At 42.1% G+C, this 27611-nt stretch overlaps 1 protein-coding gene across 3 annotated transcripts in view; it reads left to right on the top strand.

The window, feature by feature from the left end:
• Nucleotides 1-27165, top strand: part of trappc8 (trafficking protein particle complex subunit 8) — a 32546-nt gene extending 5381 nt beyond the window's left edge. Inside the window, exons 2-30 of one of the 3 annotated variants that reach the window (XM_059341308.1) lie at nt 340-546; nt 1364-1447; nt 4527-4616; nt 5971-6145; nt 6376-6529; nt 6660-6753; nt 7206-7468; nt 8084-8199; nt 8298-8448; nt 9662-9762; nt 10082-10187; nt 10313-10444; nt 11772-11996; nt 13630-13735; nt 14666-14860; nt 15478-15647; nt 15732-15806; nt 16346-16451; nt 16539-16696; nt 19121-19545; nt 19771-19927; nt 20042-20138; nt 20928-20996; nt 21085-21143; nt 21851-22057; nt 22974-23075; nt 23501-23640; nt 24613-24702; nt 25435-27165. In XM_059341308.1, coding sequence (XP_059197291.1) covers nt 340-546; nt 1364-1447; nt 4527-4616; nt 5971-6145; nt 6376-6529; nt 6660-6753; nt 7206-7468; nt 8084-8199; nt 8298-8448; nt 9662-9762; nt 10082-10187; nt 10313-10444; nt 11772-11996; nt 13630-13735; nt 14666-14860; nt 15478-15647; nt 15732-15806; nt 16346-16451; nt 16539-16696; nt 19121-19545; nt 19771-19927; nt 20042-20138; nt 20928-20996; nt 21085-21143; nt 21851-22057; nt 22974-23075; nt 23501-23640; nt 24613-24702; nt 25435-25669 — 4289 coding nt within the window. In that variant the 3' untranslated portion in view covers nt 25670-27165. The remainder of the gene's footprint in view (nt 1-339; nt 547-1363; nt 1448-4526; nt 4617-5970; nt 6146-6375; nt 6530-6659; nt 6754-7205; nt 7469-8083; nt 8200-8297; nt 8449-9661; nt 9763-10081; nt 10188-10312; nt 10445-11771; nt 11997-13629; nt 13736-14665; nt 14861-15477; nt 15648-15731; nt 15807-16345; nt 16452-16538; nt 16697-19120; nt 19546-19770; nt 19928-20041; nt 20139-20927; nt 20997-21084; nt 21144-21850; nt 22058-22973; nt 23076-23500; nt 23641-24612; nt 24703-25434) is intronic. The other 2 variants (XM_059341309.1, XM_059341310.1) reach the window with 2 other exon arrangements.
• Nucleotides 27166-27611: the final 446 nt, after the last annotated feature.

Raw genomic sequence — 27611 nt, forward strand, 5'->3', positions numbered from 1 at the left:
CAAAATTTAACTGAAATATTTTTATTGACAAGAAAAATGCAACATGTAAAAATGAACAGAACCACAGGTTAAATATTTATAATAAAAAAACAGTTGTGCAAAAAGAAACTGCAACTATGATAACAAGCTTCAGATACTCGATTCTTTTGAAAATGAGTATTGTATCCGGATACAACGTTTAGTATCAATACTTTTTTGAGTATCGATACTTTTGACAACCCTAATAGACAGACATTTTGAAAGTACTACACAATTATTTTTAGTTCTAGCAGAAATACACACAATGAATACATGTCTTAAAAACTTTTTGCTGACAGCAATAATCTTTTTCTTCTCCAGGTCACATCCGGGACACCAATAACCAGATGCAGGTTGTGAAAAACCTGCGCATCTGTGTCAACAATGTGGTGACAACCCCAACAGCATCTGCTACCTTCAGCCCCGCTCAGCGCAGACTGCTCAATGAAGTGGTGTTATCCTGCCAGCCACAAGAGGGCGCTGCGACCAACATGATCACAACAGGAGACTATGACCTCAACTTCAGTGGTAAGGACTGGAGCTGGGATGATACAGGAATGCCAGTGCCCATTTCAATAATATGGAAAACAATAGACTGGCTGATATTAGACATGGTACCGATCTGATCCAATATTGCTATCAGATTCCGATACTGACATAATTCAGTCATTGGTTATCAGACTGATGTCACAGATACATGTACTGATCCATATAGATATGCAATAATAGTGGAGAATGTCCCTCCAAGTACAACTAGTTAGCTACGCTAGCGTCTGTAGCATGAAGGTCAAGTGGCTGCTGTGAACCCAGAACCTTGTGGGTTAAGGACAGTCCGACTCTTATTACTACCGTTTGTATTTTCACAGTGACGGTTCCGGGAGGAAATTCCTGCGTCTGTCTAATCAAAGTGATTGTCATCTGGCTCTTCAAATAGATGGTGTAATGTACCGCTATTCCAGCTTCTAACTCTGCATGGTATCCATAGCAACCACTTACCACTCCTTCCGTGGACCAGTTATTTGTATAGAAACACTGACGATGCCTGCGCATGCCAGTTGCAAAAAGACGGACCGCCAATAAGAACACTGATTGTGAAGAAAACTAGCTGGGAAAAAAAAACCCTCTCCCCCTTTTAATAAATAATACTAATAAAATGACATTATTAGCATTTCTAGTAGGTACAGTGTAATACTTGACATGATGATTTTGTGACATTGGATGAATTGACAGTTTCAGACTCTATAATGCTTCTCGTCTCTGGCTTTTTCTTATTTTGAATGAAAATAATTTGAAGGAAATGGAATGTTGCTAACAATAGCCCTGGCTGTCTGTTTCCACCTATCAGATCACTCTGTTAAAGCTAGCCTCCCCTGGTACAGTGTCTGGAGAGAAACACTGTTGGAAGCCAGCACCTCTGAGCACTACACAGGTATCCGTGTCTCCACAGGTGTCTCGCAGGTGGCTGATGTGTAGATAGTTGTAGTCCTCTCAGCTCAGCCACAGTGGGCCTGTTTCTCTTCCCTTAGTCTCCAGTAGCTGCACTTTCCTTCTGCTTTTGTCACAATGTGGTGGGTGTTCTCTTGTATGTATTGAGAAGAATGAAATCATAACTGTTAATCTTCTGCTTGGGGACAGATTTGTAAGCCATGTGTACACACAAAAGCAAAGTGTTCACCTTTCCCTACACATAAAGAGATATTTATAAAGGAAGAATGTGTCTCCTCACACAGACTTCAGACCGGCACACACAGTGACAGCTGCAGGTGAAATGAAAAGTGGCAGATGAAATATAAGGTTATCTGATGGTTTAAGTTTTTTTTCCCAATGTCACTGATTTTTATCGTCGCCACAACATTCTGTAAAGTGTTACTGCTGCTCTTCTGTGTTGAGTTTGCATGTTCTCCCTGTGTCAGCGTGGGTTCTCACCAGGTACTCCAGCTTCCTCCCACAGTCCAAAAACATGCACTTAGGTTTAATTAGAGACTCTAATGTAGGTTTGAATGAGAGCGTGATTGTCTGTATCTATATGTCAGCCCTGCGTTAGTCTGGCGACCTGTCCAGGGTGTACCCCGCCTCTCGGCCAATGTCAGCTGGGATCGGCTCCAGCCCTCCGCCACCCGAGTGTGGATAAGCTGTTAAGGATAATGAATGAATGAATGATAAGGATCTAATGTTAAAGAGTCCATATTTAATTATTTTGGGTTTTGTTTAATTGCAGTTGAAGTTGGTTGTCTCATAGAGACTATTTATTGAGCAACCTATGTTGCGATTTGTAATATGAAATTCCCTTTATTGTGATAGAAGATTCAATCAGCCAAGATGTTCAGATATCTTAAATCAAGCAGGTGCAGGATTGGTGTCCCACACATTTAATATCTCTCCAAATCTTTATTGATCAGGAGTGACAGAACAAAACTATGAACAATGTTGATTTGCAGTTTTTGTTTTCTGTGCAGTGGTTTGTTCCCCCTTTTGATATTGGTGTACAGTGCTAGATGATGATGTCACTGTAAGATGGCAGCATACATTCTGTAGTGCAGCACAGCAGCTGAGCTGTAACAGTGTCAGTGTGATGGAGAGCTTGAACCTGTCCAGAGATAACAGTCATGTTATACAGTTGAAAGGTCAACATACTGTACAGTGTGACTGATAATAACTGATAACTGACTTCACCCGCAAAAGGATTCTTTATATATATCACTAGCCCTTTTCCTACGGTGTTTATGCAAAAGTGCCTTAACAGGCTCTGCTGGTATTTTGCCTTCAGACATTCATAGTGATTCTGCAACGGCTTAAAAATTGGCGTCCATTCACATTGCTATTTTCTGTCTTGTAGGCTCCACTAGTTCACATTGATAGCACCTTGAACAGTCTTGCTAAGTTAACGCCTCTGTTACTACCTTTGAAGGCGGTACAGAGCTGGGATCAACTGGTCCCCACATTACGCCTCTGGGACGTTCAGATTGACTGAGACATCACAGAGGCATAAATATTACTCCCTGAAACGGCTGAAAGTGGCTAATAACTCACCCTGGGCATGTTACCTTGAATAATTTCAGAAAGCTTTCTGTCAAGTCTCCACAGTGAACGAGAATCCAAAACCACAGAACATTTCTGATGAATCGAAGTAAATGGGGGCCATGTCCAAATGGATGACAAACGCAAGGTTTATGAAGTACTGAGCAATCGTCTGAATAAATGAGACTTGGATTATACTGCCATGGTGTGCGACAATTTTTGAACGCATGCTTTGATATCAGTTTGTTCTTGTTAAACACGTCTCTATTTACTATAAATCACAAAGCATTTTTTTCCGGTTTTTGCATTGTTGGTCACCATGGAGACATAAGAGAATTTAAGGTAGCACTGGGTGAATTATTGACATATAAATGGTCCTTTTGGGGGTGAAGTATTCCTTAAATGGTTTCAGAAAGATTTGGTGATTATTTCATTTGCATATGTAGGATGTAGCAAAAAAAAATTGAACCAGATAAGATATTAATTTATTAGTCCCACAACGGGGGAAGTTCCAAAACATAAGTAAATTTATCAATCTGCATTAAGAATCCAAATGAAATCATGAGATTCCCAGAGGAACCAGCCCTAACACTTTGGTATTGAGTATACATGTGTATGAGTATTCATTAATTTACTTTGGATGTATGTTTCAGTTGATTGTTTCCTACCTTCCACATTAATCTTGACAATAGGCGTGTTTCCACAGAGTACTTTTCAAGTACTTTTTAGAAAGTGGAGAGTGTTTTGGCTACACCCACCAGTAAGTTCCCTCGGCCTCTGTTCCCATACAGGTACTTTTGTAGCGGCTAACCAACAGAGTTTGAATGTGACAACAGAGCGACGCAGCAAGCAGTGTTGCCAACTTAGCGTCTTTGTCAATATATTTAGCGACTATTCAGACCCCTCTAGTGACTCTTTTTTTATAAAAAGCAACTAGCGACAAACCTAGCGACTTTTTTTGGTGTGATTAGAGACTTTTGGATACTCGTTCCTACTCTTCTTAACGAGCAGTGGGCGCTGTCCCAAAGCACTCACAAGCGGTCCAGTCCTCCTGCAGCAGTCTCTCCCAGCTGCAGTCAGAGGCAGAGCAGGACAGGTTAACCCCTCAGCGTCCAGTCTGCAATGAATTAAACGTGTGAAGTGGCCGTCTCAACTGTATCCAATCAGAGTCCACTAGACAGTTGCGGCTTAGAAAGTACCGACCCGAGGCAGGTACTTTCTTAGCCACTACCTGAGCCGCTAACTGGTGAAGTTGGGCCGATCCTCTCTCCCAAGCCACACCCATAGTGGAGGGAAAAGTACCTAATGGAAACGCGCCTAATATCCCCCCCAGCCATACCCACCCTCTCCCACACACACACACACACACACACACACACACGCACACACACACACACACACACTTCCCCAAAAATGAAATGAAGGACAAACTGGCTTACTGTTGTTTGTTTGATGAAACCCTGCATCTGCTTTTGTCTTTGTGTTTCTAGCCACCACGCCATGGTTTGAAGCCTACAGGGAGAACTTCTTGCAGTCGATGCATGCCTCCGACCATGAGTTTCTCAATCACTACCTTGCCTGTATCCTTCTGTCTAAGTATAGTATAAGATATAGTGAGTGTATAAGGGTTAGTGATAGTGTTAAGATGTTTTAAGTGTGAAAAACCCACTGTTAGGGCAAGGGGATGGAAAGTGAGTGTTAAGCATTTAACTGCATGTATGTAGTCAGAATCTTCCTGCTACATGTTAAGGCCTGAAAATGTGGCTTCACTGAAAGTGTGGTTTCACCCGTCTCTATATCATGAAATCATAATCATTAAACAATTAAGATTTGTGCACAGAAATGTCAGCATCACCTTTTTTCTCAGTATATAAAACAAACTAGTCAAGTAGTAAGTAAGTAGTCTGTCTATTTTTAGAGCCTTAGTACCAAACTGCCACTATAGGGGCTACATCTACTATTGAGAATGAAAGGATGTTTGTCTTCCTCTTAATCCTTTCACCAGAAATGATTCCATTATATAGACTGTGTGTTCTTCAATGTTTGAGTTAGTTTGAACTTATTATTTTCTACTTTAGACTTGATGTGACAAGCCCTAGTTTACATCTTCAGTTGTACTCGCAAAGTCACTATGTGCACCATTAAATAAATCATGCCAATTAAATGTGGTCTTCAATACTCTAAACGGGATGCTCCGATCAGGTTTTATGCTGTCTATCACTGATACCGATCACATGGATTGGCTGTAAATTTTTCGATTAAGTTATGATGAGTGCTACTGGCTACATGATCTGGAAAAAATGAACCATAAAATCGCCTTAATTTAGACAAAAACATGCCTTTACTCACTTTTTTCATGAGAAAAATACAAAATCCTTGCAGGCACAATGCAGGAACTATTCAGTCAAAAGGACAACTGAAAAACACCTACATTTACCTGCTATCAGCAACACAATCTTTAACAGATTGAAAACATTAAGACTCTCAACAGGCTAAATAGGGCAGAAATTCAAATAAAAGGTAATATACCCCACAACATTGCCAAAATCAAATAATGTCAAGTCTGTTAATGTCTTTTCATTCTTTGCTGTGAGCCTCGAAATCTCTGCATACTCGCAAAATACTTTGTGTCACGGGTGATCAGTTTTTGTGATCGGCAATGATCAGCGATCACATACTTTTTCACAGAAATTGGCCAATAATGGTCGGTGGCCAGTCTATCGGAGCACTACTACTCTTAACTGAATATCAGGCCAGCAGAAGAACATTTACTCAATTCTTTTAGATATTTTTAGGGAAGAGAGTAGTATTAGCAGCAGCAGTAGTAGTTGTAGTAGTAGTCTTTGGCTCCCATAGACCCTCTTGCTTCAGTGTAGGTGCTCCTTTCTGATTGGTCCACATGGTTGTATGTCCTTGACGTCCTTGTCCTGGCAGGCCTGCTGGTGGTGTCCTCCACTGAGACAGTTCCTGTGGAACAGTTCCTCAAGCTTTCTCAGGAGCAGCACAGGATTCAGCACAGTGGAGAATACACGAACCCCAAGTGGTTTATCCCCAACACACTCAAGTACTACGTCTTACTGCATGACATGAGCGAAGGGGGTGAACAAAGGTACTCAACCATGTACATGTACATGTATAGATTTGTGTTGTGTACAAGATATCACTGCACCATCTCCAGTTGTGTAGCATCAGTGTTAGCAGTGTGAAAGATGAGCTTTGTTAGTTTTTTGTTTAAACTCACCAATGTCTGATTAAAGGAGGGAAACAACTACAGTGGATGAAGAAAGAGCCCTGGTCCTCCATGGTTGACTGTGATCTGTATTCCTGTTTCCTCTCCAGGGCAGATTCGGTGTACGAGGATATGAAACAGAGGTACGGCCATCAGGGCTGCTATCTGTTAAAAATTAACTCGCGTACCTTGTCAGCTGAAGAGGAGGAACAGATTCCAGACCCCTGGAGTCAATACCTGCACAGGAATAACCTGCAGAACCAGGTAAACTGTTCCTCCATATGTAGTTAATGACCATGGTCCGCTGCAGTAATGATGTGGTCGCTGACGAGCAGAACATGAGTGAGCCAGACTATTATTTTTTGTATTGTTACTGTGGGAACTCTGATTGCAGGGCATGCCTGATGATGTGGCTGCAGCTGTGAACACCGCTGCTGTGGAGAACAACATCAGTGCAGCTGAAGTGGACGGTCAGTCAATAGAGAAAGGTCAGAAAGCTCCTTCATATACTCACTCACAACCTTCTTCTGAAGTCAACTTATTTCAGCAGCCTTTTAATGTTACATGTTACACACACACACACACACACTAATGAGCCCCCAGTGAAAAGCTGCTGTCACTGTTTAGTCTGCATTTATTTTTAAAGACATGTTATTGGTTCAAAGTATAGGCCACCTCCTAACTCATCCACAGCCCAACACATTCCTACTGAAAACAACCAAGTTGTAACTTTTATACTTTAACACTCATGACATCCATTCATTTTAAGACAGTGCTCTCATACTGTAGTACTGTAATATGTGTAATATATACACACACACACACACACACACACACACACACACACACACACACACCAGGAAACAACACTGAGTGGAATAAAGTTTTGTGTGAAATCCTCTGGTTGATCTGCTCAACTTTGGACACTGTTTCCTACCAGATGGAGCATCCAACAGTCTGGACAGCCATCCTCTCCAGCTGGACACAGGGAGCAGCTCTGGGATTGTACACACCCTCAGTTCTGTTCACACTGACCTTAAGAAAAGTCCCAGAGATCCAGAGAGCCTGGCGGGGGGAGCAGGGAGCCATGGTGCATGTCTGACCCTTAGTGACCACGACCACATCAGGCAGTTCATCCAAGAGTTCACCTTCAGGGGCCTGCTGCCACACATAGAGAAGAACATCAGACAGCTCAATGACCAGGTACAGCTCCAAACCTTCACCTTCGACATGTTTATACCCAATATACATTCTGACTGAAACACCAAAACTGCCCTCCAAACATCTCCTGCCACAGTGGATCAACAGAGACGGACAAAATTAAGTCTGTGATTCAGCTACAACAACCAGGTGTCTATTCAACTATGTGGTCATTCTGTAAATGAAACATGAGGTCAGCAGATTGGACTGGTTCCAGGCTAGAACCAGGCTAATTATTATCAGTGGTTTATTATGGTGGTATTATTGTAGCATTACTATTTATACATTTATTTGGGGTAGGGATGTTAAGTTATTTTCTGACCAATAGCCAACCCTCGTTAACTGACCAATAACCATTAATTGCCAAGTTCAATACATACTATTTAGAAGCTTGTAACATAAAATACAATAAAATTCCTCTGTACATTAGACAGCTTGTCTTGTTTTTTTTATTCAGACAGACACAAACCCCTCATTTTTTTGTTCCATGATGGGACAATGGACATCAATTTCTGATTTACAGATTTGTGTAGGGTTGAAATCATTTGACAGCTTGTCACACACAATAGTATTGCTACAATAATAACTCTGACACATGATGTGCCTCTCTGTCCACAGCTGGTTTCCAGGAAAGGTCTGAGTCGCTCTCTGTTCACTGCCACCAAGAAGTGGTTTGGTGGAGGGAAAGTTCCAGAGAAGAGCATCAGTGAACCAAAGAGCACATTTGGCCTTCTGTAAGCATCACCATTTTATGAGACTTGGGGGGTAATATTATGTAATTATGCTACTCCATAAACATTGCTGGTTTGATCTTTCACATCTGTGATGTCAGATATCCCCCAGAAGCCCCTGAGCTGCAGATCAGGAAGATGGCCGACCTGTGTTTCCTGGTTCAGCACTACGAGCTGGCCTACAGTTGTTACCACACTGCCAAGAAGGACTTCCTGTCAGACCAGGCCATGCTCTATGCTGCAGGGGCACTGGTGAGAACACATGCATCACACACACCTTTCTTCCTGTCCCTTTAGGGAACATGTGTTAATAGCACGGATTCTCCAACCCAAACATAAAGCTGCATTAGGAGAGCTTGGTCTCAAACAGCAAGTTCCCTTGAGATAATGTTTGTAATCTTCAGAGAGGAGGGACTTCCTGTGCACATTCCTGTGTAATACATCAGTTCAACCTGGTTACCTTTGAAGCATGCACTTTGCAGTAGACCAGTAGTAAACTTTGTGGACGAGGGAGTGAAGAAGGTAACGCTTTATATTAAGGTCCTTGTAATAACCATTAATTAACAAGTAATAAGGCCCTTGTAAGTCCTTACAAGATGCTTATTGACATTATTGTGTGTTTATAAGCCTATATAAGTGTTAATAATGGCAGTATAATACAGCTAATAGCAGGCTATAAGATATTTATAATAACATTAATAAAAGCCTCATGAGTATCTTATAATTCTTCATAATAGCATTACAAACACCCATAACCCACCCATTATGTCTTTGCCATGCCTTTATTAATCTTTTGTTTGCTTATTGATATTAAAATATACTATATACTGTCCGCGACTCACCTTCACTCTCCACATTCAAGTCCCGTTTGAAAGCCTACCTCTTCTCCCAAGCTTTTGACCTCCCCTACCCATAACCAGTTTCTTGTCTTGCTCCCCACCACCCTGCTCGTTTTTTGTTGTCGCCCCCCCCCCCCCCCCCCCCCCCCGCTTATTGAAAAGCGCTATATAAATTCAATGAATTATTATTATTATTACTTTATTGCTCATCTATTATAAGTTAACTATGCACTTGTTAACATTTAACTAACTTTTTGCAGCTAAAGGGATCTAAAGCGAGAACAATGCCTTATTACTTGTTAATTAATGGTTATTACAAGGACCTTAATATTAAGCGTTACCGTGAAGAAGAATCTCAACTTGGTGCAGTGTAACAATAGCACACAATAGGGGAGAATCCTAAAGTCAATGAAACACCAGCCACCATTTGCTACTGGTCATACCAAAACAAGTATCGCTGTGACAGGAAAACCCTTGAGTGGATTCAACTGAGCAGCAGTGCTTTTTATTGCTTATCATGTATGCATGTTAAATCATTATCTTAACATTTTTTTTCTAATTGCTCTGTACTCCTTCTCTTCGTAACCTGTCCTCATGTTGTGCCCTTCATTCTGTATGTTCTGTAGGAAATGGCTGCCGTGTCAGCCTTTCTGCAGGCTGGAGCACCCAGACCATACCCAGCACACTACATGGACACTGCAATACAGACGTACAGAGATGTCTGCAAGTATGACCAAATGACCCTGCTGCTTTAGTTAAATATTATTATTAGTATCACATAGAGGATTAGTGAACATTTCAGATAATTCATGTCTATTTTCATGAATTCTAGAGTATGATTTTTTTTAGTGTCCTGAGTGGTTACCAAGGAATACATTGATGTGTCAAGCTTATAAACAGTGTGTGTTCTCAGGAGTTTTGATTCATAAATCTGAGAATGTTCTATAACTTCTATGACAGTTGTGTCACTCAGGCTGGCAAAGTAAAATGTACATTGGAATAAATTTTCTCCTTCTGTGTGTGTTTTGTTCCCTCTCTCTCTACAGGAACATGGTGCTGGCTGAGCGCTGTGCATTACTTAGTGCTGATATACTCAAAAGTCAGGGCAAATACTCAGAAGCTGCAACTCTCCTCATAAAGATGACCAGTGAGGTGAGGAAAGCCACATCCTTATCAGTACCGTTTCTCCATAAACTGTTGGACCTTAAACTTAAACTGTTGGATAAATTGCAGTGGATTACTTCAGTGTGGACCTATTTGTTTGTCTGTTTTTGCAGGACTCTGACCTACGCAGTGCTTTGTTATTGGAACAGGCAGCCCACTGTTTTATTAATATGCGTAACCCCATGGTGCGCAAGTTTGCCTTCCATATGATCCTGGCTGGTCACCGTTTCAGCAAAGCAGGCCAGGTGAGCCTTTAAACCCTCACTGAGCTATTGAATGTTGTCTCAGCTAACAGTGGTGCCCAGATTTATATGTGACACAGTTTTATCCTTACCCAAACACTGACCATCCCAGCTGTGTTGAGCATTATATTGTGTTCCAGTTGTATCAGCATTTTCAATTGTTTAAGTGTAGTTATTCATTGATTCAGTTGTGAGTGAGTTCTTGACTTAATTATCATCTTCATTCACCATGCTCACCCACATTCACACGCTCACCATATGAACCATACTCGCCATAATCTCCAATCTCACTATGCTTTCCATGCTCACCATACTGAGCATACTCAGAAAAGAGTCACCGTTCTCCCCATGCTATCCAAGCTCAACATGCTCACAGTGCTCACAATGGTAAATGGTAAATGGACTGCAATTATATAGCCCTTTTATCCAAAGTGCTTTACACTGCAGACTGCGCTCATTCACCCATTCACACACATTCATACTGGTGGCCGAGGCTACCAGGGCACACTGGTGCCCCCTGCCACCATTGGGAATTGAACGCAGCATCGGGAGCCATTTTGGGCTCTGTATCTTGGCCAAGGATACTTTGACATGTAGGCTGCCATGCAAACGAACCACCAACCTTCCGGTCAATGGGCGACCGCTCTACCAACCAAACCCCACCATGCTCACCATACTCACCTTGCTCTGGGAAGGCTGCTTGCCCAGATGGTGTGTGTCCAACTCTGTCTGTGCGAAGCCTTCAGTGACTGGAGTCACAAGAACTGTCTCCTACTGAACACCTCAAAGACTAACGAAGTGATCATAGATTTCCGCAGGTTCAAGCCCCCTCTTCAGCCAGTGAATACCTGTTGGGTGGACATCAAGGTGGTGCCAAGTTATAAGTATCTAGGTGCTCAAATCCTTTGCTCCTACAGCCATCAGACTGTCTAATTCTTCCAGAGCTAACATGCTCACCATGTGCACTATACTGAGCATACTCACCATGCTCAACATGTTTACCATACTGAGCATACTCGGCATACTAACCCTGCTATCCATGCTCAACATGCTCAACATGCTCACCATACGCCCATTTCCTTTTCCTGTTAGTGTTAGAAAAGATGCACATCTGAGAGGAACCCAAAAAGATGGAATCAGGTCAGGTAAAACTTGCAACATATGGAGTGAGTTCAGTGATCCATTAAGGAACCTCATAAATGTGGTATGATAAAAAAAAGCTTCCTTTGTACTCATTTTTATCCTGTTGTGCTTCTCATTTATCACCTTTTTAGACTCACAGCCTCTTGTTTCTCCTGCTCTTTGCCCTTTCTACTTTTTCTTCGTATAGAGGAGGCACGCACTGCGATGTTACTGCCAAGCCATGCAGGTGTACAAGGAGAGGGGCTGGTCTTTGGCAGAGGACCACATCAACTTCACAATCGGTCGTCAGTCCTTCACACTTTCCCAACCCGAGAACGCTGTAACGGCCTTCAGACAGATCTTGACCAATGACAGCAGGCAGACAGCCACACAGCAGGGCGCCTTTCTCAGAGAATATCTCTATGTTTATAAGGTAACTACACTTTGTAACCACGTCTGTATGCAGAAATTTGTGACTCAGATTTAGAAAGCCGCCAAAATATCTTCCCATAATTGTTATGCAGATCAGTCACAGAATTACATAATAATTTAACAAAAGGACTATGGTCATAATCGACCACTTAGTAAATAACCTAACAGACAAGTAATGAGATGTGCCAAGTAGGGCTGCAACTAACGACTATTTTAATAGTCGACTAGTCACCGACTATTGAAACGATTAGTCGACTAATCGGATAATTATTAATTTTTTCTTAAATTTAGCATGAAGTTGCTTTAAATATGTGGCAAATGATAATAAACACAAGAAAGATGGGTACTTAAATGAAAAATGCATCTTTTATTCAACAATTCAGCTGCTGATTCATAAAAAATAAATAAATAAACCTCTGTCCATTTTTTCTGGACAGGAAAATGTGTTTTATAAAACTGTATTTCTGCTCCATCAAGTGGGTGGAACTGGTTCTGGGTTCTGGATGTAGTCTGGGTTGAACTGGGCTCACCTGTTGAAACCTCGTATCACAGACCAGCATCAGTACTGACTTAGTGAGGAGCCTGTTGCTGCTGCACATCTGCTTCTTCTGCAGAAAAGCTCCATGCTGGCTCTCTGCTTCAGACTGCATGCATTTAATTTAAAATACGTTTGTCAGACATAACGTTAAAGCTCTCTTTTAAAGCGAAAAAAATCGCTTATAAACCAAACGTATCGGCTGAATGTTACTTGAATCTTACCGAGGCGAGTCAGACTCCGTTTGGTTCAACTGCCCGACGTGCTTTCTATTTAAATGCTCGTGCATCGCCGAAGTGCTGCCGTGATACGCAGGTCTGCGTTGCAAACCTTGCAAGTAATTTTTTTATTGGCCGTATCCAGGCTAAAATGCTCCCAAACTTTCTAAGTTTTGGTACGTGTAGCTGTGTTGGACGCCGCAAGCGCGTACGTTACTGCTCGCGCTCGGCAGAGATTGTAATGAAGTGAGATGCCTCACTCTGTTGGAAAAACACGTCTGGCGACAATAGTCGACAATGGAATTCATTGTCGACTATTTCTATTATCGATTTTTGTCGACAACGTCGACGAATCGTTGCAGCCCTAGTGCCAAGATGCCCACCAGTCAAACAAAGCTGAAATAAGTGTTTTTGAGTGTAAGAATAATTAAAGGTCTTTTTATTTTTTTTATTTCAGTATGTTCTTTTATATCCCATTTATATAACTTATTTCTATTGAAAACCACTTTATTGCTGTTTACCCTAGCCCTTGTGGCGTAGACACTAGTAGCAAAAATGAACCACCAGAGCACTTCACTGTGTGTTAAGTAACGTGTCAGGCTAAGAAAGCAATGACAACATGTGTTGTTTGCTAAATCAGACTACTATGACGAACTGGTCAATGTTAAGAATAACATTAATCACATTTAAAAATTTTTGACTTGAATCACAGCACTCTCCATAGACATATAATCATTGAAGCTCCTCTCTATCTTACTATCCACTTTGCTGCTGTAATACTGGAAATTTCCCCGTTGTGGGACTAATAAAGGAAAATCTTATCTTAAACCCAACAAGTTGACACACAAATAACCAAGGTGTGTATAAATGTGTATTTTCAGAGTGTGTTAGGAGGAAATGAAGAAAGCCTCCCCCAGCTGCCTCTGCCCTGCATCCACAGCTCAGCCACAAGGGTGTACTTCGGACACGAACGCCGCCTTGCAGAAGGTAACTGGTATCTGTATGATCATTTGTGATCAGTTCCCAGCTGGACTTCCTATTGTGCAATCCACGCAATAGCATACTGTATATTAATGTGATTTAAACAGCCACAAAAATAGACTTGACGTGCAAATACACGCCATCAGCATTGACCAAGCGTGTTCAGCCATATACTAGGTTTTGACCTAGACTTGTTCAATATGTCTTCATCTTGATGATGATTATGGCTCATTTATTATTTGTTATTATTTTAATATAATCGTTTGTTGATTCTTCATTGAAGTTAGTCTGGTATTTGAGCTGATGCTCAGTTTAGATTTATATTGTTTCTTAATTGTCACTAGTGATAAAAGGCCGTCCTTTTCTTTCTCCACCGAGAGAGGGAGCAGAAAATATTAGTTTCATTGTGACCATCAGATCTGTAGCAAGCAGCGTCTCTACTGTTAACTGCAGTATCTATGAAGCTCTTTGCAGAGGGCAGTCTGTTGCTGCAGCTCTTTCTTTTTTTTTTTAACTTTCACTCAGTGTGTCACAAGCACTTAATCAGACTTTTTTGCACTATAGATATTTCTTATTTCAATTTCATATACCCTATATTTATTAATTAATTAATTTCTTTAACTTTTGTCTATTTTTCTGTATTGCTATCCCAGTGCTGCTGCAACAACCACATTTGAAGATTAATTAAGCCGGTATGAGTGTTGAACAGATAATAAAATGCACTCTTACTCTATGAGGTATTCACAGCTTCAAAACAAAATATTCCATACAATACCAGTGATGTCTAATCAATATAACCCTATTAATGAACAGCAATGTAATAGGTACCTTTGGGCAAAGGCTTACACTAGTGAAATATGACAGAATGTAAGTGTGTAATTGTGTCAGAGGAAATCAACTAACCAACTTTTGATACTATTTACCTGATGTGTGCAGGGGAAAAGCAGGCAGCCACTCACGTGTCCCTGGACCAGGAGTATGACCAGGACTTGGCAGCTATGTGGGGCCACTTAGAGGAACAGATTGTGGCTGCTGCCAACAGGGGGATTGTTCCAGCAAACTACCAGCCCACCCAGTGCTGCCTGAACAGTCAGACAGACAACCTGCGCTGCCCACTGGCTGTTGCAGAGGGTAAGAGGTCCTCAGTGCACAGTGGAACTGGACTATTCCGTATTAATCTAGTCTACACCATTGTACATGACATCTGGAGGCTTGCCAACCAGTCAGAATTACTATTTTCTTTTACCATATAAAGAATCATAGCATGAGCCATCCATTAAGCCATTTGGGTCTAAAACGCCCAGAAAAAAATGCCTGCAAAACCTCTGGGCGATTTTAAAATAACCCCCTAAAACCTGAAGTTTTTCTGGAAAACAACAAGTCTCAACACCTACTAAATAATAGATTTTTCAGCCTCAAAAGTATTTGAGAGCTTATACCTGTTATATCTGAGCTCCCTCCGCTATAGTCGTCTTCAGCCATGATTAAAAAAGTTCTGGAAAAGTTCCATGTTGCATTGCAACACTCCTACATGTATTCTGATGCATTTCATTGGCCAAGAGACCAAAAATAGGTGGAAGAAACTACAAATACTACAAAACGACGTATCCGCTTTCCCGGCTTTAATGGTAGAATAACGCAACAGCGCCCCTGGTTTTAATGGTAGAAATGTGGGAATGCTTTCCCAGCTTAAATGAGTTAACCATCTGCTCTCTGCTCAGTGTACAACCCTCCTTCTGTTTCTGCAGAGCCAATCATAGTGGAGGTGACGTTCAGGAACCCTCTGAAGGTTCCACTGGCTCTGTCCAACCTCTCACTCCTCTGGAGGTTCATACCTGATGCGGCTCCATCCGAGGAGAAGATGCCTGAAGAGTTGGAAGGAAAGACCTTCACCAATGAGGAGACCCTGGCTCGAGGGGTGGGCAACCTGGCCACAGTTTAATTGATAAATGCTATAAAACTATGGTTTCGGCAGTCTCTTCAATATCTCTTTTCTTTGCAGATGACACCGAAAGATGACATTGTCACCACTGAGATCATCTTGGAGTTTCTTCTGGGTTCAGAGGAGACCAAAGTGGTAAGGGCAGACTACAAGGGAGACAACAATGAAAGTGTGTGTGATTTAACAAAGAGTGTAGACAAAAAGACTTGTTAAAGTTATTAAAGTGGCCGTACATGCATGACTTCAGGACACATTCCTTCACTATATCTTTACATAGGAAATAGATGTTTACTGCTATATTCATGCCCTATCCTCTTTTTAGAGGGGAATTTATAGAAATGGTCAAAATCCCTCCTAAACTGTATGGGATAAACATAATCAGGGTAAGCATGTAAAGGGAGGCTTGTGGGTACTCATAAAACCCATTTTCAATCAGATATCTTCAAGTCAAAGGTCAGGGGACCCTTTTGAGAATGGCTATGGAGTGTTATTTCACCCACTCCCTCACAAGAAATAATGACATGGTTGGTTCCAATGGATAGTAAGATCTTTGTATATAATGACTGAAATAAAAGGTGGCACTGTTTCTTGTTTGGTGCATGAGATCCTTCAGCTGGTTGAGCAGGCATCTGGTTGGGTTGTGCTCCTAATGTTACTGTGACCTCTGATCTCAGGCTAGACTCCAGCTGTTGCCACACAGAATGGGCCAGCTAAACATTGTTGGTGTGGTGTACAACCTAGCTGCAGCTTCCTCTGGAGAGACGGCTCCCAGCACTGAAGGTAAGGCACACACACTCTTTTTTTTTTGTCAGGTCAAAAATGTGAAAATATTTCAAATGAAAATAAAAACATACTAACACTCAGTAGTTACAGACCAGCTGGATTTGATGGTGGTTCGTGGCAGACAGGACCTGAAGATCCGGGGCCCACGACTGAACCAGACTAAAGAGGACAAGATGTTGATTCGACATGGCCTGGATCGGCGTCTGGATCCCATCATAACACCACCAATGCCCCTGATGGAGGTACCATTGACTCTTTGTAGAGATACACATCCCAACAGGCAATGATAACAAAGTCTGGAAATTGTAAAGACTATGACGAATATAAAGCATGTTACGATCAGTTTTATTATTTATTTTATTATGCCTCCATGCCTGCAGTGGCCATGACTGAGGCATTATGTTGTCTGTGTCCATCCGTCCATCTGTCCCATTCCTATGAACACCATCTCGCAAGAATGCCTAGAGAGAATTTCTTGAAATATGCCAAACGCATCCACCCCAACTCACGGATGGACTGGTATGATTTTGTAGGTCAAAGGTCACCTAACAAATTTTTATCACCAAAGTTTTTGGACGATTATGACATGATCTCACACATGTCTGACAGGATAAAATTATGAGATTTTATATCCAATGACCCCCATGATGAGTTCCCTATGATGAAATACTGAGGCTCCTTCCTGAAACCAGACCAGCTCACCAGCCAGCGTCTGGTGGCCAGACCTGCACATGGAGCTGCCACCCTGTGGGCTCACCGCCTGCAGGTATAAAAACTGTGCAAAGAGCCGGATGGAACCCACGCAATGTACAGAGTATTTGGGCCTCACCATAAACTCCCTATCTTACGAGTCACTCTGTCAGAGGGGAGGTTAGCGTCAGCGTCTCTCCCTCTTTCAGTGGGGGTAAGACGTATCGTTCAGGACGTGCATGTGCCTGTTGGGCGTCATGGCTTCAGCGATATGTTGTACATTTGGGGCTTTTGATGATGAGGGATTTTCAGCGCTGGGTCGCAGCATTGTGCCTGTGTGCGAGCCGTCACCTCAGCCACAGGGTGAAAGTGACGCTGGCGTGTGTGGCGGCTCTCCGCCTGTGTGGAGACCTGGTGGCTCTAGCGTTTGGTGTCCCGCTGGGGGTGGTGTTGTTGAGTAGTAGCTATGTGATTGATGTCAGGATGGAGGGCGATCATCTAGGGCAGAGCAGTGAATGGCACATGGAGCCCGAGGCTGGCTCGAGCTCACATAAACCTCTTGGAGCTTTGGGCGGGGTTATTTGCACTGAAGCATTTTCACCAGTTTCTCCAGGGTCGCCATGTCTTGGTAAAAACAGACAATTCTACTGTTGTGGCATACATCAACCGCCAGGGTGGCGCTCCCTCACTGAAGCTGCACGAGGAAGCTCGGGAGATTATACTGTGGAGCAGCACCAGGATTCTGTCTCTTCCAGCTACACATGGGCCAGGCGTTTTGAACAGGGGTGCAGATCTTCTGTCCTGAGGGAACCCCCTGTACGAGACGTGAGGGATACGTGAGGGATTTGCAGGCTTTTTCCATCCGCCCTTCCTGCTTGCAGTTTGCGCCGGGACTCACCAAGGCCTGCATGCAGCCCAATCCAGCGTTTGTGCCTAAGGTGGTGGAGTCAGCCTAAGCATGTGCCACATGGAGTTTTCTGCTTTTCCTCCCCCTTTTCCTCTGGGGAGGAGGAGAGGATTAACACATTATGTCCCGTCCGGGCCCTACTGTTGTAGAAAATCTTTAAAGAAAAATCACTTGACGACCAGGTAGATTCGAATTATAGCCTTGTGCGGGATTTATTTTGCAAGTATCAAAAACAGATGATGGACAAATCCAAAAGTCAGAACAACACTGAGAGAGACAACATCCAGTTTCTCTCTTTTTACTTTGCAGGTTCGTGCGTCACTATTTCTTTGTAACTAAGGTTTTAATGTCCTGTAATTTCCTGTTATGACAAACACTTGATATAATAGCACACTTGGGAGATTGAGTTCCTATTCTAATATCGTATCAACCAGAGCATTCGCTTCGGATATGCTAGGCTGACTTGTCCAATGAGTTTTTCCTTTCCCATAAAACTGATATTTTACCTTGTTCCAGGTCATGCACGTTACATATATTTTCAGTGTAGATTTATCTACGGATTTATCCTACACTACATGTATATGTAAGCAGGTCAGCTGGGTTCAGGAGTACTGATCAGCTGTTTGTGTCTTGGGCTACTCCCCATTAAGGCAAGCCATTGTCCAGCCAGAGGCTGTCACACTGGATTGTGGAGGCCATATCTCTGGCTTATGGTTGTAAGGGTTTGCAGCCACCCCAGGGTTGAGGGCTCACTCTACAAGAGGCGTGGCCACTTCATGGGCCTTATTCAAGGGAGTGTCTGTACGAGACATCTGTGCTGTGGCGAGCTGGGCTACCCCTCACACTATTGTGAAGTTTTAAAAATTTTGTCAAATGTTTAAATTTGACATAGAAACAAGGTGATATTCCCAGTTCACATAATAATAATGTCAATAAATCACAAGTTATGCATTATGCCAACACTCACACTGTGTGTCTGTGTGTCTCTGTCTGTGTGTGTGTGTGTGTGTGTGTGTGTGTGTGTGTGTGTCCGTGTGTCTCTGTGTGTCTCTGTGTGTGTGTGTGGCAGGTTTTCTTCCTGCAGTTTCCCACTGCTCTTCTGTGTGGTGAGATCAGGAAGGCCTACGTTGAGTTCTGTAACGTCAGCGGTGTTGCTTTGTGCGGCCTTCGAGTGGCGTCCACACACCCAGATTTCTTCACCTTTGGCAGCCAGACCACCACGCCCGTCAGCCCGACCTCAGCTGAAAACTGTTCAGCCTATAAAACCACAGCTGTGCAGGGGCAGCAAGGCTCCGTAGCAGCGGAGATGTTGGTTTCAGCGGAGGATTTCAGCCAGCCCTCCGGTGTGATGGACATCCCAATAGAAGGCAGCACGCTGCAGCCTGGGGAGTCCACTCAGCTGCCTCTCTGGCTCAGAGGACCAGACCAGGAGGGAGTCCATGAAATCAACCTTCTGTTCTACTACGAGAGCAAAGAAAAAGGAATCAAAATCAGGTAAAGTTTGAAGTAAACTCAAGGGTGCGTTCAATATGATTTCTAAGTACCCTACGTATTAGCAGAAAACGGAACCTCATTATCAGTATGATCAATTTAGAGCACATCTAAGTAACAGCAAATCTATATCTACACACACACACACACACACACACACACACACACACACAGATATCAAAGTGCTAAGTGTGTAACATCCTTTATTTTTTCTTTCTTCATATGCAGCCATCGGGTGTTGCGTCACACAGTGTTTATCTGTGCCAGTCGCTCTCTGAGTGTCCAGGCGTTGGCGTGCCGCAGCAGTGTTCCTCCTCATCACAGTTTGGATGGCAAAGGTAGCAGTGGAACACTGGTCTTTATCGATGTGGAGAACATCAACACGGTGAGACAAGCAGCATACCACACACCTCCAGCACACACTTGGAGTATGCAGGTTTTTTATCTTCTGTCATTCAACAACATGTCTCCGTTCAAACCGCTTCTTCTATGCTCCTAGAGTGAAGCTGGCGTGCGTGAGTTTCACATCATCCAGGTGTCCAGCAGCAGTCAACACTGGCGCCTTCATAAGTGTATCAATCCCACCAAGGACAAAGGTGTGTGAGTTGTCTGTGCTTCATTTTTTTTTGTTTGTCCTTTTATTCTTTACAGCTGTCTATATTGTACTGTATAGGTGGTGAGTAGAGATGAGGTTTCCATTTTAACCGAACCTGCAGTGTCTTTTAATATTCCAGGACCCTTGTTTTTCCACCCTGTCACCCTAAGCAGATTTTTGAATGACAACTGAAAGACTTGGTATCACATACTTAACAACTGCGTCTGATGAGCGATCACAGACTACACTATTTGTCAAACCAACTAAAGCCAACTGAACGCATCAAACTCTTGTGAGGGCAGTTTAAAGGTTAAACAAACACACCAGTTTGTAGCGGTAATGCTCCAATTTGTTGTTTACCCACCGCCAATAAAACTTGAAGGAGTAAACAAACATGGACAAGACAAATGTTTTGATATTCCCGCTACTTCCCACATCAGTTCATACTACCCAACTGTGTCCAGATTAGGCTTAAAAATTCAAACATGTTTGATTGACTGCAACTGAGGTCAGGACAGTGCTGTTCCCTTCACACACTTGCAGATTTGCATCTTTACCCCTCACACACTAACAGATTTTTGTGCCAACCTGCCATGCTGACTGTCCTCAACTAGTGCGGACTGGTGCAGACTTTCCCAACTGGGAATTTAGTGGCTAAAATCTGGCTGCAGGGAAGCTATTCAGTGGCAGTAGTAAAAGAAAGTTTATGCATGTAAACACTTTACAAACAAAACAGGGACCCATGATCAAAGCATGTTTGATGTCTGTCTATCTGACCCCTTCCCTCCAGACTGTAAACTCCGCAGCAGAGAAAGAGCCAAACTGTGTTTCAGGGCCACACCATGCAAGCCCCACCAAGGTACTTCATACAACAAACATCAATCTGGTTTATTTAGGTTTAGACTTTTGCATAAGAACTGATTTGTCTGTGTTTTGTCTCTTTCCAGATACCTCAGATGCTGTCAAGAAATACACTTTTTCAGACCTGAATCTAGGAAATGAACGGGTAAATTGAAATCAAAAAGTTGTCAATGTGATTCGTCAGACTGGAGTTATGTTATAGTTTTGATACGTATAGGTACTTGCAATGTGTCATCAGTTATTGGACAGGGCTGATATTACTTGTCTTTGTGGATACCTGAGCATGTGGTGTATGGTGTATCTGAGCAGGTAGAGTACAGTGTATCTGAGCAGGTAAATTGTGTAAGTGCGTGTGATATTTGGTTATTTACTGATGAGCAGATAGCACCTTATAGCCTTAGCCACCCGTGTATGACTGTGTGTATGTGTGTGAGAGTGGGTGAATGATGATCTGTACTATAAGCTCTTTGAGTGCTATGGAAGTGCAGTCTATTTACCATTTGCACACACTTTTACACTGAACCTAACTGGACCCAACTGAATTATGCACAGAACTGATGTTTATCATATCAGGACTTGGAATTACATTTTTCTTTCTCCTTATGTATTTGGCATTTTGTATGTAAAACATATTTGAGTTGAACTTAAACCATTTTATTTTGATTATTATCTTTGGTTAAAATGCAACTATATATTCCAGCCTCTCTTGTACATTTTATAACAAGGGTAGCAAGATATCTGGGCTAACTCCCCTACAAGTTCAAGTTAACATATTTCTTAAAAGGGAAGAAAATTATTATTCTCCTGGCTCTCTCACCTGTGCCTACCCCTCACCTGGCTGTCTCTTTGCAGATAATCAGTTCCTCCACGCCCTGTGGAGATTTCTTCTTCCGTGGCCATCGAACTCCAGAGTCTCAGCAAGTGGATGGGGGATCATCCAGGACATCATCCAACAGCAAGAGTCAGAGCTTGGTCTCTACTCAGGACAGGGCCAATGACATTACCAACATTGTCAAGAAGTGTAATGAGCTGGACCTCAACATAATCGTCATCTGGAAGGTACACATAACAGAGCCAGATGGTACGGTATCAGGCGTGAGAAAGGGAGTCTCTTAAAGGAGCCACGCCACTCTTATAGTGGATGCATTAAAATGCAGACTTTGCTTTTTTGAGTAATACTGAAAATGTTTGACAGGCAGTAGGAATTGCCAAAAAAATCTCAGAAACAGTTGTTTGTTTATATGTATTTATAATATCTAATAATATAATATTCATCTCAGTGCAATTTATGTTAACAGAGCCCGAGAGTCTATTTTTATTTGTTTGTGATTGTAGTTTATTTATTTATGTTTTATTTATTTAGGATATTTCAATATTTGTTTTGGAGCAGACCAGTCCAAACCTGAAATGACCCTGACTAACACACAAATGATGAAGGTCCCCCTGTTTAGAAAATGTAAACACCTGTAACGCAGAGTATGCTTCATTCATTAAAAAAAAGTTTAATAGACAATATTTAAACCATTCATTTCATAATGAGGTGTTTTCAAGGATGTTTTTCAAATCCAAAGCAGAAGTATCTTTGTGTCTAACTGAGCCCTGCAGACTTTAATTGACCTAGCTATAACTTTCATAAGTTAAACTGCTGTTGCTGCCACTGTACACTGACAGTGTAGGCAGTTTGTACAATAGGATTTGTGCTCCTGATTATTAAATAGAGATGTTAACTAGAGTGTCCGCTGAATGTTAGATGTTTGGAGTATTAATGTCATAAGCTTTATGCGGTACATCCCCAGGGGGCATGGAAGGGACAGAGTGAAGCAAATGGACTGAAGTTTTAGTCTGTCCTGTACTTCAGGCTGAAGTCTACTAATGATGACAAACTGAGTGACAGCTGACTCATATAAATGGGTCCTGCACTGATTGAAAGTATATTGGATGTCTGTCATCACTGTGTCCTCATGTGTCTGTCCAGGCCTATGTGGTTGAGGACAACAAACAGCTGATCCTAGAGGGCCAGCTCCATGTGGCGCTGCACACCATCGGAAAAGAGGCCAGTTCTCTGACCCCCAAAGAGGTATAGTAAGCAAACCCCAGATGGCCTTAAAAGGCCAGTTTGGTTAAGACTTTAGAAGTTAAGACCTATTAAAAATGTCCTCACTGTCCTAACTGGTGGTTAGAAAACTTCCTCCAGTCCTCACTTATGTAGGAAGTACAAGAACATGCATACATACAACATGACTCACACTCTTATTTTGTTGTCATGTTTTCTAGCATCGACCTAAAATTCCCCTCTCTGTAAAAGCTAAAGATAATCCAAAATGATTGTGGTCAGATCAAATAACCAAGATGTCTGTATATGGACTCAGAATCTGATGTGATGCTTCATATCTCAGTAGGATTTTTATTTTGAAAACTGACTGGCTGATGCCATAAATAAGAGGGGATGTGAGAGCAAGTGTTATGCACTGTAACTTTTGAGTCTGTGCATTTTTGTTGCAGGAAGCTCAAGAGATGGTTCTGCTCAAGTTTAAATCAGAAGTACCTACTCCAGTGGTTCCACCCTCCGCAGAGCTGTCCCAACTCATCAAAACCAACCTGCACTACCCTGAGACCTACACACATCCATTTGCCCAGGATAGGTGAGACACAAACACACACACACACACACACACACACACACACACACACACATACAATACAAGATGGAGCAGACCCCTCTCCCTGACATTTGTCTCTGGAATACCTGATCTGTGTGTCCTAATGTAATCCTAATGTTCACACATTTGGTGTGATAGGACCTCCATACTGTCTTGTACATAAAACTGCTACTGATGCTTCACAGCTTCCTGCTGGCTTAAGGGGCAAAGCCAACAGAGGTTGGATGCTACATTAAGGTGCTCCCCTTCTTAACTCATCTTCATTAGAAATTGAAAGAAGTGATTGAAAGGGGAGGTACTGATAATGTGAGGGTAAAGCTGTCAAACTATATAGAGAATGTTAAACACAGTGGACAGTTGGTGTTTGATTAGTTGTTATTAGAAGTACAGCCAGTGTGTACAGAAAATACCAACATATTAAAATTACTGTATAGGCAATTCAAATGATAAAATGAGTTCATAAAATGTGAACATATACTAAGGAAATGGGTCCATGTGGATGTCAAGCAGCTTCAGGTGTCTTCAAACAACTAGAGCCTGAGCCACACATCCTCCTCTTCGGCTTGAACCTGGAAACAGAAGAATATACAAAGCATGATTCCCACAGAGCGGGATAAAACAAACAGAGAGAAGAGGTGTATGCACAGAAGGATATCGAAGATAATGTATCAAAGATAATGAGTCAAGATTTTCTATCTCTTTCAGACGCACATAAATGCAGCAGATCTGACATTGTTGTGTATAGCAGGTATCACATCTGCTGCAGCTGCTCCAGCAGAAGGTTTCACCTGAACAGTATTGATAGGTTTCCCCAGCTACTTTCTAAAGCACCACTTTGTGTGTTGAAAATGTTTCAAGCAGCTGTACAGTATATATTCCTGACGTGCATCAGAAAAACTTGAAACAGCTGTTTGAGGAACGGCTCAGTGAAGCTGCTTGTCTTTCTGTCTGCAGTCTCTGTGTGGTCCCCGTCACTCTCACTCTGTCCAACTGCTCCATGGCTGACGTGGACATCATCATTGACTTAAGACACAAAAATACCAGGTCAGTTTAAAAATGTTTTTCTTCTTAATACATTCTAGAGAAGTGATAAAGATATGGAATATAAGTTTAGTTTTAGTCCATTGTATCAGTCAAGAGAATAAGTGACAGTTTCATTGCTCAGTGTTTGTTCCATACACGTGTATCTCATACACTGTACATGCTAAATCCATCAAAGCCAGGAAAGCATTACCGCATTTCTACTATTAAAACCGGAGGCGCTGTTGCGTTATTCTACCATTAAAGCCCGGAAATCGGATACGTCGTTTTGTAGTATTTGTAGTTTTTCCCACCTGGTCTCTTGGCCAATGAAATGCATCAGAATACATGTGGGAGTGTCGCAATGCAACAAGTTGATTAAAAAAAACAACAACTTTATTGAAGGTTTGGACAAATAAACTGAAATCATGAAAGCCACAGCTCTCAAATACTTTTTGAATTTCATTTCTATCTGCTACAGAGGCTAAAAATCTATTATTTAGCAGCCATTGACACTTCTGTTGAATTTCCAGAAAAACTTCAGGTTTTCGGGGGTTATTTTAAAATTGGCCAGAAGTTTTACAGGCATTTTTCCCAGGCGCTTTAGGCCTAAATGGGTTAAGGTATGCGACTGTCTCACAGGATGTTGAAAAGACAACTTGAATTTGATAGACAATCAGATGTGTAACTTTAAGTAGTCTTGATAAAAGTGAATATATTTTCAAATGTATCCATCCATCCATGTCTTTTTTTTAGTCAAGAGTCTGTGGAGATCCACAGCTCGTTCACCTGGGTTGGTCAGACCCAGTACAAGCTGCAGCTGAAGCCTCAGGAGGTGATGTGCCTGACTCTGCGAGCCTGTTTCCTCCAAGCAGGAGTCTACAACCTTAACACACCGCGAGTCTTCGCCAAGCCAGCTGAGCAGGGCGCCATGTGTGAGACAAGTCAGCAGACTGCTAGTCCTGCTCTCATCATCATCAACAACGCCTGAGTGGAGCGTCATGGTGGCTCACTGAAGGACCGGACTCTGAGTCCACCAGCTGCTCCTACACACAGACAACCATACTCGTTCTTCTTAATTAATACTGGACAGCAGGAAACGTAAATGTTTGTACCAATTACTCAAATAGAAAAGGTGTATTTAAAACAAACTGCTAAAGTTTATAGAGATTGATGAGCTGTTGAGTTTATGGACCTCTGAATTATTCATTTCCTCATCCAAACTTCAAAGGGTTTCACTTGCATGTTCATTTCTCTGTTTGAGGTTTAATATCCGACCATCTCGCCCTCCACAGCTCTACTGTCACCACATACTGGCCACCAGCATCACAAACACACTGGTGTTTGGAAGCTAACAAAAGCTGGCAGATGCGAATCTTGACTCTGTTATCTCACTTTAAGACTTAAGATCAAACTGATGCGCCTTTAAAAAACAGGGTGCATGTCCATGTTGGGAGTGCTCCCGTGGCAGACGTAGTTTCTGTGTCTTTAGTTCAGTTCATCTCCATTGGTCTTTGGCTCAACACTCTGTGGACTGATGCAACAACTTCAAATATATTGAACTCTAGTTTTAAGCAGTAGTTTTAAAACGTCAGTTACTGTGACATTTTAACAAGAGCTGTTTTCATGAGTATTGTACACTTTTTATTGAGTCTACAGCTGACAACTTACTGCCCATTCTCTGTGTGATGATGACTCTGTCAGTACAATACATGACCACGTCCTCATGTGCACACAGTTGATTGGCCAAAATAAATCAGCCCCCCCCCCCCACACACACACACCTTATTTTGATTGAGCTCCTGTATGCATTGACTTGACAGCTTTTCTCAGAATTATGTATTATATTTATATAACAAATTGGTTGTAAATAGAAAATAAAAATGTAACTAATGACACTGTTTACTGTGAGAGGCTAATATAAGTGTGACATTTACAGAGTATAATATTGTGACCAGGGGGGTGTTCCATCAACGCAGCTAAACACACCGCGGCTTCATTGAAAAAGCCTGGTTAGAATTAACACCAACTTTGACTTGAGGCTAAAGCCTTTCCACTAACGCCGCTCAGCGTGTCTAGTCAATGCTAACTCAACCCAGACTATACATGCCAGCATTGTGCGCCAGCGTAGTATACAAGCAGCCTGTATAACAGCCGGGAGCAGCCAATAAGATGTCGCAAAAAGTGGTGAAAAGCAGCGCTGATGGAGCTTTATGTAGAATGTCAAGTGACGGTCATAAAAAAGACAATACTGCTGCAATTAACAGAGCCAGGGACATGGCAAGGCAAAAAAATGCAGACTGATTAATTAATTGTTCACAATTATGGTGTAGGCTAACTTGAGAGAACACAACTACAATGAATTTACTGTTAATTGGCCTAACCTGGCGAAGTTACCCTGCCCTTCATTATTCGGTTACATCTCAACAGGAGCAATCTGAACAGCCAAAAAAGAACTTGGCCACAAGTGAAAACCTAATGATGTTTGGGCTGTATCTGAATTTTGTTTCCACCTGTCAGAAATAATTTGACACACAGCTAAAGTTAGCTAGACAGTTAGCCTGCCCCGGAACAGGCTAGTTCAGTGGTGTAAGTTACCATGGTTACTGAGCGGGGAGTCACATAAGCCACTTTAATGGAACGCATCTCTCACTTAAATTAGCGGGACTTATCATATTAAACCAGGCTTTTCCTGAATCCGCCTTGATCGAACACGCCCCATGTCATATGAAATATATATAAAAATAGAAAATATTCTGCTGTGGAAAATTATAAATATTGACCAAAGTTACAACATTACAGGTCTGAATGCATCACTGGGTGATGAATCTTTAACTTTAAGTCAAAATCAGAGCCATTACTGAAGGTCATGTCTCCTATAATTATAATTTTTTTTAATGCAATTGGTGTTTCACTGGCTGATAGCTATAGTT

The sequence above is a fragment of the Centropristis striata genome, chromosome 9 (assembly GCF_030273125.1).
Source record: "Centropristis striata isolate RG_2023a ecotype Rhode Island chromosome 9, C.striata_1.0, whole genome shotgun sequence".
Lineage (NCBI taxonomy): Eukaryota > Metazoa > Chordata > Actinopteri > Perciformes > Serranidae > Centropristis > Centropristis striata.